The sequence below is a fragment of the Salmo salar genome, chromosome 09 (assembly GCF_965601325.2).
Source record: "Salmo salar chromosome 09, fSalSal1, whole genome shotgun sequence".
In the NCBI taxonomy this organism is placed as follows: Eukaryota; Metazoa; Chordata; class Actinopteri; order Salmoniformes; family Salmonidae; genus Salmo; species Salmo salar.
The window spans coordinates 134149187-134168563 of NC_138299.1; the positions used below are offsets into that span (position 1 = coordinate 134149187).

Consider the following 19377-nt stretch of genomic DNA (forward strand, 5'->3'; position numbering starts at 1 on the left):
GTGACCTCGACTAGCTGTGAAACACACTGTTTCTTAGTTGATGTTTAGACATTCAATTTGCAGATTACTGACAGGTCATTATGGTGTACGTAAGCCAAAATGGCCGTCTGTCTATGTGAGACATGCGAGCCCCAGCAGAGACACCATAGGGCTAATGGAAACCAAATTGGCAGCGGACCCGTGACAGAGAGAAGCCGTGAAAAGGTCAACGACTTTAAATACAAGACAGAGAGGATAGAGAATCCTGTACAGGAGAGAGAGAGAGAGAGAGAGAGAGAGAGAGAGAGAGAGCTGCAGAGCCAGGAAATTATAAGGTGACTGATAATAATGCAGTTTAATGCATCACACTTTCCCTCTGTTTGAAACGGCACTACGTGTGGTGTGTCAAGATAGGTTTAAAGTGTTAGCGTGTTTAGCAGAGAATTTCCATTCAGAAGGGATCTCTTGTTGTTGCAGCTGTGCAGTCAGTTGTACAGTATGTGTACCTGGTGAGGTGGAATATGGTGTTTTTCTTGAAGCAAATTAGTGTATTGGGCACAGCATACTTTCTTCATAAATTAAAATGTGATGAATGACATATTGGACCAATGTTCCTATCACATACTACATCAACATTGGACTGGAGCTGGCCAGACAAACTGGCAAAACAAACGGGTGCCTTCAGGTCATCGTGTATGTTCTCGGTCTGAGTCTGTATGTCACGTCCTGACCATAGTAAGTTGTTATTTTCTTTGGTAGAGTAGATCAGGGCGTGACAGGGGGTGTTTGTCCATTTTTGTATTTCTATGTTTAGTTTCTTGTTTTGTATTTCTAGGTTAGTTTTTGTTTGGCATGACCTCCAATTAGAGACAGCCGGTTGTCGTTGTCTCTAATTGGAGGCCATATTTAAGTTGATGTTTGTCCCACTGGTGTTTTGTGGGTGATTCATTTTGTGAGTAGTGTATGCCTGCTCTGCGTCATGGCTTTCTTGTTTTTGTATTTCAAGTTTATTGTTTATTGCATTAGTTTCACGATTTATTAAAATATGTGGAACTACGATCACGCTGCGTATTGGTCAGATCCTTCTGAAAGCCCTGACACTGTAGCTACAGTACAGATAAAAGAGAAGAGCTCATGTAACGGAGAACAGTGGGTCTGGTTTCAATAGTGTCTCAAATACGCCCTCCTATTCTCTCCTCTCTGTTACCACATACAGTGGCAAGAAAAATATGTGAGCTCTTTGGAATTACCTGGATTTCTGCATAAATTGGTCATAAAATTTGATCCGAGTCACAACAACAGGCAAACACAGTGTGCTTAAACTAATAACACACAAATTATTGTATTTTTCTTGTCTATATTGAATACATAATTTAAACATTTACAGTGTAGGTTGGAAAAAGTATGTGAACCCCTAGGCTAATGACTTCTCCAAAAGCTAATTGGAGTCAGGAGTCAACTAACCTGGAGTCCAATCAATGAGACGAGATTGGAGATGTTGGTTAGAGCTGTCCTGCCCTATAAAAAACACTCTCAAAATGTGAGTTTGCTATTCACAATAAGCATTGCCTGATGTGAACCATGCCACAAACAAAAGAGATTGCAGAAGACCTAAGATTAAGAATTGTTGATTTGCATAAAGCTGGAAAGGGTTACACAAGTATCTCTAAAAGCCTTGATGTTCATCAGTCCACGGTAAGACAAACTGTCTATAAATTGAGAAAATTCAGCACTGTTGCTACTCTCCCTAGGAGTGGCCGTCCTGCAAAGATGATTGCAAGAGCACAGCGCAGAATGCTCAATGAGGTTAAGAAGAATCCTAGAGTGTTAGCTTAAGACTTACAGAAATCTCTGGAACATGCTAACATCTCTGCTGACGAGTCTACGATACGTAAAACACTAAACAAGAATGGTGTTCATGGGAGGACACCATGGAAGACGCCACTGCTGTCCAAAAAAACCCATTGCTGCACGTCTGAAGTTCGCAAAAGAGCAGCTAGATGTTCCACAGCACTACTGGCAAAATATTCTGTGGACAGATGAAACTAAAGTTGAGTTGTTTGGAAGGAACACACAACACTATGTGTGGAGAAAAAAAGGCACAGCACACCAACGTAAAAACCTAATCTCAACTGTAAAGTATGGTGGAGGGAGCATCATGGTTTGGAGCTGCTTTGCTGCCTCAGGGCCTGGACAGCTTGCTATCATTGACGGAAAAATGAATTCCCAAGTTTATCAAGACATTTTGCAGGAGAATGTAAGGCTATCTGTCCGTGAATTGAAGCTCAACAGAAGTTGGGTGATGCAACAGGACAACGACCCAAAACACAAATCAATGTAAATCAACAACAAAATGGCTTCAACAGAAGAAAATACGCCTTCTGGAGTGTCCCAGTCAGAGTCCTGACCTCAACCCGATTGAGATGCTGTGGCATGACCTCAAGAGAGTGGTTCACACCAGACATCCCATGAATATTGCTGAACTGAAACAGTTTTGTAAAGAGGAATGGTCCAAAATTCCTCTTGACCGTTGTGCAGGTCTGATCCGCAACTACAAAAAACGTTTGGTTGAGACTATTGCTGCCAAAGGAGGGTTAACCAGTTAATAAATCCAAGAGTTCACATACTTTTTGTACTGTGGATGTTTACACAGTGTGTTCAATAAAGACATGAAAACATATAATTGTTTGTGTGTTATTAGTTTAAGCAGACTGTGTTTGTCTACTGATGTGACTTAGATAAGATACAATTTTCTGACCAATTTATGCAGAAATCCAGGTAATTCCAAAGGGCTTAAATACTTTTTCTTGCAACCGTACAATTTACGTGAGGCAATCCAATAATCGAGATTTCTAAGATCTCTCTCTCTCCATCTCCTCCCTTCCCCTTCTCTCTCCCCATCGTCTAGTCTGGTCTGGTGAGGTCAGGTCACAGTGGCTCTGCACATCAGGCTTGTTGAGTTAAAAGGAGCAGGCAGAGGGAGCCAAAAGAAAGATGGATCCACTCTACCCACACTCTATCTTTCAGCCTGTCTTCTCTCTCTCTCCTTGTCTCTTCCCTCCTGTCTACTCCCCCCCTCTCTCTCTCTCCCTGTCTCTTCCCTCCTGTCTACTCTTCCCCCCCCCCCCCCCTCTCTCTTTTTTCTCTCAGGAACCAGCTGGGGCTGGTGAGGGGTTTAATTTAAGAGAGTGGAGAATTCCATGGCAAGGTTCCACAGTAACTGACAGCAGGTGGGGTGGTGAGAGCGAGACCTGGGATAGGAGCTTCAGAGCCAGGACATCTCTGGGCCCTCTTCCTCTCTCTCCAGTGGAGTAGAATTACCTCCGAAAAATGATAAGTGTGAGACTGCAGCCAGAGATTATTAGTGTGGAGCCTAACGGAGCTAGCATACAGGACACTATAGGTTTCTACTTTCCCAGCCCTGGGTTTGTGTCTGTTTGAGAATATTGAGCTGCCCAGTCGTAATAGGTTAGATAGAGAATGTGGAAGGATGTGGACAGATGATACGGTAGGATAACCAGGCATACAGTCAGGCATGATCTAATACCAACACTGATAATGACACTGCCAGTGAGATAGTCTGAGATTGTCCTCTGATGTTCTGATAAGGCGTGAGTCTGAAATCCTGTGGATGTCTATATCATTAAAGCTACAATCCGCTCTCATGTCCTTGGAGAGTCTGTGGTTAGCTGTGACTGACAGTTGGACTCCAGCCCCCAGCCTCCACTTTATAGGCCCAGTACACATCATAATAGATGTCTTTCACTGTCATTACAGCCGATGGTATCAGTAATCAAATGATCATGATGTAGGATGATATAGTGGCTCATCTGGGTATGGTGCATTCTTGTGTTAGTAGCGCACGATGATGTTGGATCAGAACAAGGAGGAGTGACGTTAGGTACTAGCGGTGATTCCAGATCGCGTGAGTGGAGCACGCCATAGCTCCCCCCTTCATCTCTCTTCTCTCCTCCTTCATCCCCCTTTCTCTCCCTCTGGTGACTTCCCCTGCTCCTTGTCACTTCCCGGTTTTCCAAGCCGTCAGTCATGAAGCAGCTATGCAGAGTGGATTTAAGACGCATGCTGGACTAATTAAACACACACACTTGCATGCACACACACACACACACACACACACACACACACACACACACACACACACACACACACACACACACACACACACACACACACACACACACACACACACACACACACTCCCCTGGTCGGTGACAAAAAGCCAGGCTCTGAGTCGGCGATGAGCCCTTTGTTTTCTCCTTCCTTTCCATGGAGTCATTGTCAGAGAGAGGTCCCATGCCAGAGGACCCCAAGTACTGAACTGTTAGGGAGTTTCGGCTTCTACAAACAGGTCGGGTGGTGGTGGTTTCAGGCCCAGGGCTCTTGGGCAGCTCTCATTCAGTTTGTGTCGATGCCTTCGGGCCAGTGTCCAGGCCCAAACGAGTGGAATAAATGCTGGAGAAATTGGAGGCATTTTTTGGGCCCGCCTAGCCAATTTCCTGATTTTCCAACGTTGTTGAGGATCATTATTTTCATTTGGTCGTTATAAGAATTGGTCCGGGTTCAGATTTGTTTGTCCTGTGGTTGATGGATACTCTGTGCAGAGCCTGGCATCGATGCACGTTTTTGCACAATCTAGCTAATACACACCCAAATACACCAAGACACACATTTACACATACACACACACTCTGTGGGGGCGAGCAGCTCTTTCGAATGGCTCCAATTTACAGGCCGTTGTAAAACGATCCATTGGACTTATGTGGATTACAGCGAAGCCACCGGGCCAAGCCTAACCTAGCCGAGTCCTGCCTAGCGACGTCCACTCACACCACACGCACATGCACACACACACAGTATATGCTTACATATGCACTTACATGCCCAGTGACAACGTCAGAGCCGTCTTCTTCTAACTAACCCTCCCAACGAACCTCCATCCTCCATCTCACCATGACAACATCTGTCTAATCACATGCCTTGATGTAAAGAAGTTATCACACTTGATTATCGTTCTCATTCATACAGAGCAGCGTGAGTCACGAGTCATGACATATCCACTCATTGAGTTTGCGATGAATGACATAATTGTTTATGCCTCAATTCATACAGTATGTCACCCGTTGCTCTTTTCTTTTTCAAACAGACCACACAGCCTCCTGCTCTCCATTTCTATTAGCTCTCAACAGTCTTTCTTAAGGCTCTGTACGAGAGAGAGAAAGAGATTCTGACATGCTAATATCCTGATACTTTTTCATCCTGGTCCAAAGGAATATCACAGTTGCTGTGCCAGCTCTGAGCCCTACAATAGGTCAGAAGTATATCCCCAGACCCATCTCTCATTCCGACCAACACATGTATCTGCTCCCACACACGCAGGCACGCAGGCACACACACACGCACACGCACACACACACACACACACACACACACACACACACACACACACACACACACACACACACACACACACACACTTTAAACACAAATACCTGCTCATTTCTGTCTATGATTTATTATGTCTGAGGAGAGCAATTGTCAAAACATGCAGGGAGAGAAAAACAGTGGAGCCAGTGACCATGGTATGTAAAGCTGGATATGCACATAACATCACCCAGATGGTCCACATATGCATTTCACTGCCTGCCCGCTGAATCCCTTCTTGACAAGTCAGTGTTGAGAAATGATACTAGCATTAAACAGGTCTCGAACACACACTGTAGCTATGTCCAAACTCTGCCTTGCCTTCTACTTACTAAAACGACATACTGTGTACTAATCAATCATACTACATACTAATATTTACAGCATAATGTTTAGTAAAAACATATGCAGTAACCAATAAATATCAACATACTTATCGTCCATACTGCGCCTGTTCCCTGCCAGTCATTTATTTTTGTGGAGTGCGTCCCCTATTCTGTCAAACACAAGTGGGTGTGAAAAGACGATTATCTTCCTCAATAGTGTGCAGCCTAAGTAAGTATGACATCCTGGCATTTAAAGCATAATACATTTTCAAAATTGCACATACTTTAAAACTTTCTATTTTTGTATTACCAAAAAGCCTACTATTAAAAACGCAAGTATGGATATTCGGACACAGCGCATCTCTCACACACACACACACACACACACACACACACACACACACACACACACACACACACACACACACACACACACACACACACACACACACACACACACACACACACACACACACACACCTCGTGAGTTCAGGTTCATCATATCATCCTCAAAAGCATTTTTTGAAGTTCCCTGTTAATTACAACACAATGTTCACAGGCCAGCCATATCAACACATGGGATAAACCCTGAGGGATCACACTTAGAGAGAAAGCTCACCTGTCAGTGATGAACAACACACTACACAATAACACAACAAATCAAGTCATAACATGATACTGTATCAGCTAAGACACCCACAAAGCATCCTTTACAGTGAGTATAGGATAATAAACCTACCCACATTTCCTACAAGCCCACTAGGCCTATGTGTTAAAGCTTGTAACAGTACGTAGAGTTGGGAGCTGCATAATGTAACCAGCTTTCCAAAATAATAGGGTGATGTTATAGCTATTAGGCGATAAACGCTGTCTAGTTACATTTCTAACTGTGATTGATTCATACCATGTTTATTCCAGGCTTCATTTTCTTTCACTTGGATACTGTGCCAACAGAAGACTCAGGCCTAGGACCTAGGATTCTATTCAGTCTCAATCGCTGAACCGATTGAGATTAAATATGCAGTGTTTACCGTGAATGCAGTCTCCACAAATGCAGGAACATTGACTTTACATGTTGATCACGCTGTAACGCTGAACTTCCGCCACACAGATTGAATAGAGCCCCTAGTCTGACAGTGACTGTAACTGAGGTCGGTCCAGTGATGATTTAGCTTTATGGACGGCTGGGGAAATGGGAGCATAGAGATTTCTCCATCCCTGCATAAACAACACTTAGGCCTCTCTGCCAGATGGACGCGGAGAGAGCTGCTCGCTCCAGACCAGAGCCACTGGCAGACACTGTGCAGGGGAGAGAGCTGCTCGCTCCAGACCAGAGCCACTGGCAGACACTGTGCAGGGGAGAGAGCTGCTCGCTCCAGACCAGAGCCACTGGCAGACACTGTGCAGGGGAGAGAGCTGCTCGCTCCAGACCAGAGCCACTGGCAGACACTGTGCAGGGGAGAGAGCTGCTCGCTCCAGACCAGAGCCACTGGCAGACACTGTGCATGGGAGAGAGCTGCTCGCTCCAGACCAGAGCCACTGGCAGACACTGTGCAGGGGAGTGGCTGGGGCTGCACAGTCAGACACACTGGCAGGGTTAGGAGAGGGGAAAGGAAAGGAGGGAGGGGGTGAGGAAAGGGGAGACTGTACAGGTATGGGATGCTCGCTTTAGACCCACTGGCAGCAAACCTTAAAGACAGGGGAGAGGTGGAGGCTTCAGTCCAGAACCACTGGCAGATTGTGTATGGAAGAGAGGTTGAGGAGGCCAGGCCAGGAGACACATGGGGAGTCTTCCACTGACCACAAACCGCTAATAACTGTGAGAACATGGTCAGCAGAACGAACAAGACCACAGAAACACAAAGAGACCATCGTGAGAACACAGCTGGTACAGCTGGTACTGAATATAGTAACTTGTAGCACAAGGAAGTCAGCTTGTGTCACAAAACAGTATTCAGTTTAATCTTTAAGATACAATAAAGCAACAGATAAAATTCCATGAGAAAACTCATCAGAATCGATAGCCCTCTGAATTTTAAGTCCATCTTACCGGGCCTGGACAGAGTGGAGTCATTCACAAAGATAACAAACAACCATAACAAACTTTTTTTCTATTTTCTTATTTTTTCAAAACTATTTTAATAAAATGTACAAACAATATAAACATACACAGACAAAAGACAACAGGCTGATGCACACAAACATCAACAGCATCACCCCTGCCCATCACCCCTGCCCATCATCCCTGCTCCCAACGCCCATCTCCAGCACCACTTCCACATGACTTCAAACTGCACCCCTCTGCCCTTCTCTGTTGCCTACACCCTTTCAATATTCAAATAATAATGCATTTGATTCATTATTCCAATGTCACAACGATGGAGGATCATTTAATGCCAGTTTTTAAGCAAATTATTATTATTATTTTTTTAACTCACCCTCAGGCCAAGGGCCAACGATGTGTCCCCACACACACACACACACACACACACACACACACACACACACACACACACACACACACACACACACACACACACACACACACACACACACACACACACACACACACACACACATAGGGCTGTTGTGGTGACCGTATTACCGCCACACCTCCAGTCATGAGTTATGACAGCAGTAAAATTCTACATGACTGTTGAGTCATGGTAATCTCCTCTTATGCACTCAGGCCATGTATTGGTAGTATCCAACTCACCAATGGCCTGGAACTCAGGGCTATATTGTCCTTCTAACCACTCTGACATCAATGCAATCGAAAATCACATCAAACACTCAAACACAGTATTGTGCTTTTAAAACTCAGCTCACTGTGATGATCAATTTGAAGAAAGAAGTGCAACAACAGGTTGAAACTGAGTGGAAAACATGGTCGTTGTGGATGTTTAATGAAATGGACAGTGCTCTCATATGCATAATTAGAGCTTACACATATGCATGCATAGGCCTATATATATATGAGCCCAAGCTTGAAAAAAAAAAGAATTAAAATAATGATTATACAATACATAGCGCATGCAGAATAACATAAAAAAAAGATTTAAAATGTATTTAATTGGTTAGCCTATAAACATATTCTAGTAATCACCTTTGAGTGTGGACTGTATTATTATGCATACTAGATGGACTGGTTACCTTATGCTACACTCCAAAGTTTCTATTCATGAGTCTCAGAGAGAAAGTATAGGCCTAGGCGATGTTGTTGGTTCAATAGTACATTTCTATCCGATTTTGAATAGCCTGGTAGTACCCAGGGAATTTTTTGTATTTTCATAATTTTTTATATTTTCATAATTAATAGGCTACAGAATATTTCACCACCGTGCGTTTCCATCTACTTCCCCTCTCTCCTTCATGACTTGCTCAAGCACGCAGAGAGAGGAGCTGTCAACAGTTTAATTAAATATGTTTCATTGTGAAAACATGTTACTTTCGATGTTCCCGAACAGATGTCACTTGATTAAGCACTTGTTATGTGCAGGAACAGTGTTGGGGAGCCCATAGCATACAGAGTTTGGGCGGAATATCACCTGTTGAGCAGGGAGAGACTGCATGCCCCTCAAACAGTGGTTGATGCATGGAGTGAAAAAACCAAAGTAGCCTATCCGAACGAACAGGCGGGACAGCGCCTCCATTCGTTATTCCAGAGCATCGGTGGATGACCTATTTTTTCCCCCTGCACCTGTTCATCTGATAATGGGCCATTCTAAATCGAAACTAATTTAACATATTAGTAAAGACAATATTAAATTGAGAATAGTCTGATGGGTGATAATATGATCAATTGAGGAGAGAACAGTGTGTGCAGCCTGAGGTAAAGAACAGTGTACAAGCTTTTTTTGCGATGATCAATAGCCTATAGCTGCATCATGCATCCCAGATATGTTTTGATTTGTAAGATATTCTAAGGTTTGAATTATTAACAATTAAAGTTGCAAAATAACAATAATAATCTAGCGTAGCCTATAGGATCTGTTTCAAATGGTGACTTGTATGCTCAACATAGCTTTCATACGCGCAATGATAAAAATATCCTTTACATTTTATTCAGCTAAGTTCAATTCTATTCTTACTATAAAATCATATCATATAAAATAAGCATATCATGTCTGCTAAATGAACAAGCCTACAGCCTATGATAGCCTGATGACATACAGTAGGACAACTCATATTCTGTTAATCTGAAAACATTTTCTTCATATCATAATGTTTCTTTAGACCTACCTAAAAAAAAGAATGGATTTATTGTTATGGTGTATATCAAGTTGATTTATTATACTTATTAAAATGTAGATGTTCCAAAGGCACCCATAAGCAGCTTGTGTGTGTGGAGGCGTGGAGATGCTACACTTGTTCATGTTTGCATGACAATGATTGTATGACAAAATGTAATGACTGCCACATCGCACGGACACACACACACACACACACACACACACACACACACACACACACACACACACACACACACACACACACACACACACACACACACACACACACACACACACACACACACACACACACACACACGTAGTGCCATCTGGGAATTAACAAAGCCTAGCATCTCCCAGCTCGTCTTCTGTTGGCTAAGCACTCGCATCATATCTCTCACTCACTTTCTTTTTCCTGTTTTGACTCATTTCTTTTTTTCCTACTCCCTCTGTCATTTTCTCACTCCTCTCCAATTATTTTTTGTCATGGTGTTCCAGTCTCTCTCATTGCTCTCTCTCAATCATCCCTCTATCTTTTTCTCATCCCTCCCTCTTTCTCAACCCCATCTCGCTCAGTTCAATCCATCCTCTCTCATCTCTCTGAGTCACTCCTTCCTAGGTGAATTCAACATCCCTTCTCAAAGGATAAAATAGAGCTTCGGGTCAGCCTTTTTTTCAAATCCCAGGAAGCTCACATACAGAGAAACACCCTCCAATATTTCACTGCTTCATTTTGCAATATGATAATGTGAAGCCTTCTGAGTCGGAAGTTTGACTGGTTGTGTGAGATCATTCCAGACAGATACAGACAGTAGGTCAGCCCAGCTGTGTACAGTACAGTCTGACCTGACCTGCAGCCCTGTTCTATGAAGAGTGACCTGCAGACCTGACCTATGAAGAGTGACCTGCAGCCCTGGCCTATGAGGAGTGCTTGCAGCCCTGACCTATGAGGAGTGCCTGCAGACCTGACCTATGAGGAGTGCCTGCAGGCCTGACCTATGAGGAGTGCTTGCCCTGACCTACACTCTTAGAAAAAAGGTGCTATCTAGAACCTAAAAGGTTATTTGGCTGTCCCAATAGGAGAACCCTTTGAATAACCCTTTTTGGTTCCAAGTAGAACCCTTTAAGGTTCCATGTAGGTCCATTTCCACAGTGGGTTCTACATGGAACCAAAAATAGTTATCCTATGAGGAGTGCCTGCAGCCCTGACCTACGAAGTGTGCCTGCAGCCCTGTCCTATGAGGAGAGAGTATAAAGAGAGCACATCACTTCCTTCGCGTGTCACTCTTAACTTTGAATAAACGGACGCGGATCTCATACCACCACTGACACACTGGGCCCTGTGTGTGTACAGTATGTGTGTGTTCCTGAGAGTTTTACTTATCATCTTTTTCCTGTAATGAAATTACAGAATTAGCAAAAACAGCAATGTTGTCACGTTCTCTATCTTCAAATTCCCTATCATATATGAGCCAAGGCGCAGCGTGCCGGTAATTCCACATCTTTATTTGAAGAAAACCGAACCAAAACAATAAACAGGTAAACAGCAAGAAACGTAACGCAACTGTGGCGTATACACACAGAAATAATAATAACCCACCAACACAGGTGGGGAAAAGGCTGCCTAAGTATGATTCCCAATCAGAGACAAGGAACGACAGCTGCCTCTGATTGGAAACCATACTCGGCCAATAAAGAAAAACAACATAGACATACAACACATAGAATGCCCACCCCATGTCACACCCTGACCTAACCAAACAGAGAAAAATTACTCTCTCAGGACAGGGCGTGACAGTATCCCCCCAAAGGTGCGGACTCCTGGCCGCAAACCTGAACCTATAGGGGAGGGTCTGGGTGGGCATCTACTCATGGTGGCGGCTCTGGTTCGGGGCGTAGCCCCCACACCGCCCGCTGATCCCCCCGCTTCTGTGTCGCCGGAGGAACCAGACCATGGATCAGCGCCGGAGGCTCTGAACTGCCGACCGCCACTGAAGACTCTGGGCTGCAGGCCGCCGCTGAAGACTCTGGGCTGCGGACCGTCGCTGAAGACTTGGGGCTGCGGACCGTCGCCGAAGACTCGGGGCTGCGGACCGTCGCCGAAGACTCGGGGCTGCGGACCGTCGCCGAAGACTCCGGGCTGAGGAGCGTCGCCGGAGGCTCCGGGCTGAGGAGAGTCGCGGGAGACTCCGGGCTGAGGAGTGTCGCTGGAGGCTCCGGGCTGAGGAGCGTCGCTGGAGGCTCTGGGCTGGGGAGCGTTGCTGGAGGCTCCGGGCTGGGGAGCGTCACTGGAGGCTCCGGACTGGGGAGCATCGCTGGAGGCTCCGGACTTGAGAGTGTCGCTGGAGGCTCCGGACTGGAGAGCGTCTCTGTAGGTTCTGGACAGGGGACCTTCACTGCAGGCTCAGTGCCATGGATCATCACTACTGGTTCCGCGCCATGGATCATCACTGGAGGCTTTGTGCCATGGATCATCACTGGAGGCTCCAGGCCATGGATTATCACTGGAGGCTTCATGCCATGGATCATCCCTACAGGCTCCGGGCCTTGGATCATCACTGGAGGCTTCGTGCCATGGATCATCCCTACAGGCTCCGGGCCATGGATCATCACTGGAGGCTTCGTGCCATGGATTATCACTACAGGCTCCGGGCCATGGATCATCACTGGAGGCTTTGTGCCATGGATTGTCACTGGAGGCTTCGGACCATTGATCATCACTGGAGGCTTCCTACGGGGAGCTGGAACCGGTCTCACCAGACTGGGGAGACACACAGGAGACTGGGTGCGCAGAGCAGGCACAGGGAACACTGGGCCGTGGAGGCGCACCGGAGGTCTGGAGCTCAGGGCTGGCACACCCTGTCCTGGCTGGATGGTCACTGTAGCCCAGCAAGGGCAGAGCGCCGGCACAGGATGAACAGGTTTGTGCTGATGAATGGGGGGTACCGTGCGTAGAGCTGGCGCAGGATAACCTGGGCCGAAGAGACGCACTGGAGACCAGGAACACTGAGCCGGCACACTTCTTCCTGGCTCACGGCCAACTCTAGCATGGCAACTGTGAGGAGCTTGCACCGAGCGCACCGGGCTGTGAGTGCGCACTGGCGACACAGTGCGCATCACCGCATAATACGGTGCTTGCTCGGTCACTCGCTCCCCACGATAAGCACTGGGAGTTGGCTCAGGTCTCAACCCCGACTTCGCCAATCTCCCCGTGTGCCCCCCCTCCCCCAAAAAATTGCCGCTGCCTCTCGGGCTTCTGTTGTTGATTCTCCCTGGTCCAGCTCGTCTTCCCAGTCAGCGCACGCTGCTTGGCCTTCTTGTGGTGGGTTATTCTGTCACGTTCTCTATCTTCAAATTCCCTATCATATATGAGCCAAGGCGCAGCGTGCCAGTAATTCCACATCTTTATTTGAAGAAAACCGAACCAAAACAATAAACAGGTAAACAGCAAGAAACGTAACGCAACTGTGGCGTATACACACAGAAATAATAATAACCCACCAACACAGGTGGGGAAAAGGCTGCCTAAGTATGATTCCCAATCAGAGACAAGGAACGACAGCTGCCTCTGATTGGAAACCATACTCGGCCAATAAAGAAAAACAACATAGACATACAACACATAGAATGCCCACCCCATGTCACACCCTGACCTAACCAAACAGAAAAAAACTACTCTCTCAGGTCAGGGCGTGACAAATGTTGTCCATGTTTCTTGTTATGCAGTCTCCCTGCTAACTCTTAGTGACAAGACGTTATTTAGAAAATCAAAACATTTGTAATAAGTTTTGTCCAGGTTTGGCAAAGAAACAAACAATGTAGGAGGAATCCACCTTAGCTTTAGGAGAGATTGATGAGACCAGGTCCAGGGCCCAGCTGCGCTCTGTTCTCTCTTCCCTCCCCCTCTCTCTGCCCCCCACCTCTCACCTCCCCTCTCTCTCTCTGTCCCTGCTCTCTCTTTCTCTACCTTCTTCTCTGGTCCCGATCGACTCGTCCAACGCATGCACACATACACTGACGCTGACAGGATTCACAATTGGTTTAGTAGTCTAGCGTTTTACAAGGCTTGGCACGCGTCTGACAATGATTCAGCTGTCACGCCACTTTGATCACGAGCTGCTGTTCTCTGTCAGGGCCAAGGTGTGTGTGGGTTTGTGTGTGTGTTAGTGTGTGTGTGTGCCAGGACCAAGGTGTGTGTTTGAGGTATGCAGCTGATGCTCCACTTCAAGTTTCAATCACCAGAGAGGTTATGATGAAAAGTGGGTCTCGGCATGGGGAAAGAATCCACAAGAGAATTCTAGAATGCAACAGGTGTCTGGTTTAAAAGCCAATCCTCACATCTGTTTAGCTCAGGATAGAATACTCTGTCAACATGTCAATGGACAGAGTAACCCTCCCCTAGCCTGAATACCTGGCGGCGTTTGGTTTCATTAAACATGGTCCCTACCTGCACTATTTCATATTAGCGTGTAGCTACAGTATCTCAGCCAACTATCAGATCGCATTACCATCTACACAAAGGCTAATTGATCTGTATGGATCCAAACCACCCTTGTTTTGTGAGACAACTTAGGTAAACGTTGCTCTGTGTTTGTAATGGAAACTTCATCTCTGTGTATAAAGTTAGCTGGTTCCAGCCCAAGTGCCCTCGAGTGAAACACCAAATCTGGATAGCTTCAGTCAACACCCCAGCTGTTGGAATGGATACATCTCAAATGTCATCTTGCATGAAAAGCCCTTGCTGAGCAAAATAATGAAGAAGGGGCATTACAATGCTGTTGTGACTACTAATATCTTGTTCTCGTTCCATTCAAATTGATTAATTCCCTCAGCTGACCCTAACAGTTCCAGCTCGACCTACCCCATATGTTTTCCCACTTTGCCTGTTTGGAGCGACTGGGAGCAGCCTGTTTCCTTCATTCTCAATAATCAAATTTCGAAGAGAGCGAGAGAGAGAGAGCGAGAGAGAGAGAGAGAGAGAGAGAGAGAGAGAGAGAGAGAGAGAGAGAGAGGAGAGAGAGAGGAGAGAGGAGAGCGAGAGAGAGCTCTAACTCTTACAAAAGCCAAAGCATTATACTTCCCAATCTGAGCTCTGAGGCGCTGGTGACCCAAGCCAAAGTCAACTTCCACCTAATATCCAATATTAGGACGCTTTTACAAAACAGATTTCTGAAACTCAATGACTTGATTGAGAGACGGAGGAAAAAACACTTCACTACAGTAAGCCGTTCAAAATCTTATCAGACTTCAAGACGATTACTCCATTCCTTATCTCTCCAAGCACATAGCTGTGGTGGTGGCCTAGATGAAATCATCTCTGCTTTAGGAAATTAAATAATGGCTGAACATTGCTAATGCCCTAATACTGTGTTCCACAATATTTACACAACATTATCAGTGGAAAGGACAGTGGCAAAACTTCAACAAGGAGGTTTCCAGATATTGTGTCGGCCTAACGTTACAAAAACAATCAGCGCATTGGTGGGAGTTCACACTGTCAATCATCACTCAGTCTGGGACGTGTAGGGGTTGAGGAGGGGTGAAGCGATGTTGTGATGGAGGGATGGAATAGTGGCGGAGAGGTTGAGGGAGGGAGGAGACAGGGTCCCCCTGTTCTCATCAATGGAACACATTGGGTCAAATCCCAGACAGGACTTCCCAAATAGCTGCCAAACCCGGGGAGACTCAACCACGATGAAAACACAGGGGTGATAAGGGAGATGTAGCTGACAGTCCCTCAAGAGAGGTAGCCCTTCATTGAACTACAGTATGCTACACTACAGGTTTCGCCCGTCATTGGCATGCACTCTAATGCATTCTATACAGATTAGCTCATAGCTACATTACCCACCTCCTGCTCTCATTAAGAACTCTCATTTCCTTCCTCTTTAAAACACTTCAGTAAGTTTTCTTAGACAACAATGTATGAGAGAAATTTCCCTAGTTAAAACCATAACAGGATACTCTGACTTGATACTACCAGACTAGTCTGGTACAGTACCGGTACCTGCCTTGTGCTTTCTAAAGAACTGTAGAAAACGGTATAGAGTGCGAAAGAGTGAGTTGGAGCAGATAGCTTACCAGGTTTGGGGCCCTTTCCACCGACTCCTGTTGAACAAAGCACCCAATAATTAATCTACAAATGATAGAAATACACTATAGTTGAATAAACATATTTAGTTTCATCATTGACACTGCACATTCAAAGAGAGTGCTATAGTTGACAGTGTAAGTGCTTTAATATAAATGTTGGAGTTTCAACTTTCAATGTTCTGTAGATAAGTACACACCTCCTCCTCCGAGGCCTCCTGCTCCTATGCCTCCTGCCCCGCCACCAGGGACCAGACCTCCAGCACCAACACCACCCCGTCCTCCATATCCTCCAGCTGGCGGAAACATAAGGTCTGGTTAGACAACAGGTCTTTGTCATTACCGTCACCGTCATCTTCTTTATCATCAACACTTACTACAGTATGTCAGCCTATAAGACAACACTTTCCTTACTGCATAGCCATTCCCTGACAGCAACACAGAACACACCCAGATGGGGGACAGGACAGCACGCTGTGGTTTTATAGGTGTGAGGAGAACACTCTAACTTCCTGTACACCTTATTAAACCAGACTTAATGACAGTGGTCGTGTCTGAGCACTGTGTTGCCCAACAACAACATGTCATTAGAACCAACACCATGACTAAACTATTAGCTTAGCTTGTGGCCATGTGGTTGAGTGGAGGAGAACTCACACCTTGAGCTTTCCGAGATGGAACCAGGCTAAACCGTGCAAAACTATGCCTATTCTCCATCAGTTTTGTGAAATAGCTACAGACTTAAAAAGTGTGGTGGCGTGGTAGTTAACGTGGTGTACTGTAGTGGTCAGGGTGTTCAGTATGCATGCTGCTGGGTGTGTCTCTGCTATGACAGTGTGATAAGACAAAGGCCATATATAATAGCCACTCTCCATATCTCTCTATGTGAGTTGCTGTGATGAGGGTGGCCTGGTGTTTGTAACCCACTTCAGTCCCCTGGCCTACACGCAAGACAGGGAGCTCAAGCTCTGTGACAACGTTGTGGTTTTGAAAACCCTGTATCTGTAGTCATTGTTCACGGAATGACTGTAGGTCTCAACAGCAGCATACTGTAGATGTTGTCTCTATTGGTCCAGCTAAGGGATACCTATTAGAGGAGGGTATTACTTGTTTTCTACTCACCACCAGGTTTAGCTGGTTTGTAGCCTGCTCCTGAGGGTATCCCACCAGCTCCTGTTGGTAAAACAAGAAAAGCAAAAGAAAACAGAAGAGAAGTAGAAAAAAAGAGTTAGAGTGAAAGGCTTGATGTTTGTTTTAGCTCTCCCCCTGGCTGCTCCCTCCCTCACTTCGGTCTCTGACCTGACCAGATATCTCCACACTGAGACTAGACCACTGTGGTGGGTAGGAGGCTCTAAATCTCTACATCTTTAAATCTTCTAAGTTTGAGTCCCAAATGGCAACCTATTCCCTATATAGTGTACCACTTTTGACCAGGACCCTAGTCAGAAGCAGTGCACCATGTATGGAATAGGGTGCCATTTGGGACACACACTAAATCTCCAACTGTATCACAGAGACATCTTCCAACCTCAGAGTGAGGAGTGGAATGCAGAGAGTCGGTGTGGCAACTCACGCTTCCTCACACTGTATTTCACTGTAATTTATGGCCTCAATGATGTTACAGTGAAAACCTACAGTACAGCTACATTATACTTATCCAGAGGGAAGTGGTAGAGTACATGGGAAATAGTAAGGTGCGAGAGAGAGAAAAAATACAAGCGATATTGCGTTTTTGTGTATGACGGTAATGATTAAGAGAGCCACATATGAGACAGACGCTTCGGACCATTTCAAGTTGCCCGGCTCGGCCTGCCCGTCATTTAAGGCTGGTTTTAAGGCTGAAGGTGTGTGGTTCAACTGTCCTGGAGGTTGTTAATATTTTACGTGCTGAACACAAGTGAAACCAAACAGCCACGGTCGGCTCTTAGTGGGTTTGGAGAGAGAGAGCAGTGGTGATCGCCGGTTGGTTTGTGGTTGAGTTGGAGACTTGCAGTACTGTACACTACAGGCACAGGGCCAATGGTTAAACTGTGGGTTGCAATAATAGACTGTGACCCAACATGTGGCTTTATTTCTTCAATAAGTAATGCTACAGTAATTTAGTCATACAGGCTTTGTGTTGTGTGCTGGGAAACATGAAAGGTGTATGTTGTATGCTGTACAGTACGCTGTATGATCTACACTACATGGCCAAAAGTATGTGGTCACCTGCTCGTCCAACATCTTATTCTAAAATCATGACCATTAATATGGAGTGGGTCCTCCCTTTGCTGTTATAACAGCCTCCGCTCTTCTGGGAAGGCTTTCCACTAGATGTTGGAACATTGCTGCAGGGATTTGCTTTCATTCAGCCTCAAAAGCATTAGTGAGGTTGGGCACTGATGTTGGGCGATTAGGCCTGGCTTGCAGTCAGCGTTCCAATTCATCCCAAAGGTGTTTGATGAGGTTGAGGTTAGGGCTCTGTGCAGGTCAGTCAAGTTCTTCCACACCGATCTCGACAAACCATTTGTGACTCGTTTCAGGAAACTAGGCGTATGTTACGCGTCACTAATTTACAGGAGAGCCATTTGAACGCAATTTTTCTTTTTAATCAAAATGTTTTTTTGTTGTTGCAGAAATGCCTTCTGGAACATGTGAAGTTTCATGTCCCTTAATAACAAACTTGTATGCCATCTGTAAATACAAATACAACTGTTAAATTACGAGCCTAGTTGGTTTAGCCACAGAAAAAGTCAGCAACCTTCCCGCTAGCCATGATTGGCTGAGATAATGAATGGACATGCCGAGAGATTGAGTTTTGAAATCAGTGGAATTAGAGTATGATAGCTAAGGAGATGGAGAAAACACCTGTCTTCGGATTACATTACATCTAGCAAGCTACATTTTCAGATATTACACGTTTCTAATTTTGTCAGAAAGTCATTTTTATTTAGCTAGCTAGCTAGCTAATGTTAGCTGGCTGGCTAGCTAGCTAACGTTACATGTATGAGCACAGAATAACTGACAAATTTACGAACACTCAACACCCATTGAATATGGTCGGTGTCTGTAAACGTTGGCAACAAAACGTAATTAAATTGATGCCAGCATTACAGTTGCAGTCACCAACACTCTGGATAACATAAAAACAGCCTAACCAGCTCTGCTAGGGAGAGTAAAATGTTCAGAGTGAGCGGTTCTCTCATTTGTGTCTGGAAGTAGCTAGCAAGCTAGCCAACATTAGCCAGGTAGCTTGGGTGCTTGACTGCTGTTGTTAGTTCAGAAAGCTCGGATCAACCCTACTCCTCGGCCAGAGCGTCCAGTGTGAG

General features: G+C 45.4%; 1 protein-coding gene across 24 annotated transcripts in view; it reads right to left on the reverse strand.

Annotated features, from left to right (window-relative positions):
* The window catches only part of LOC106612831 (uncharacterized), an 84824-nt gene that overhangs the window by 42663 nt on the left and 22784 nt on the right, over positions 1-19377 (reverse strand). For all 24 annotated transcript variants that reach the window (XM_045724573.2, XM_045724572.2, XM_045724556.2 and 21 more), the window contains exons 3-5: positions 17192-17242; positions 16270-16365; positions 16061-16087 (exon numbers count right to left, since the gene is read on the reverse strand). In XM_045724573.2, the coding sequence (XP_045580529.1) occupies positions 16061-16087; positions 16270-16365; positions 17192-17242 (174 nt within the window). The remainder of the gene's footprint in view (positions 1-16060; positions 16088-16269; positions 16366-17191; positions 17243-19377) is intronic.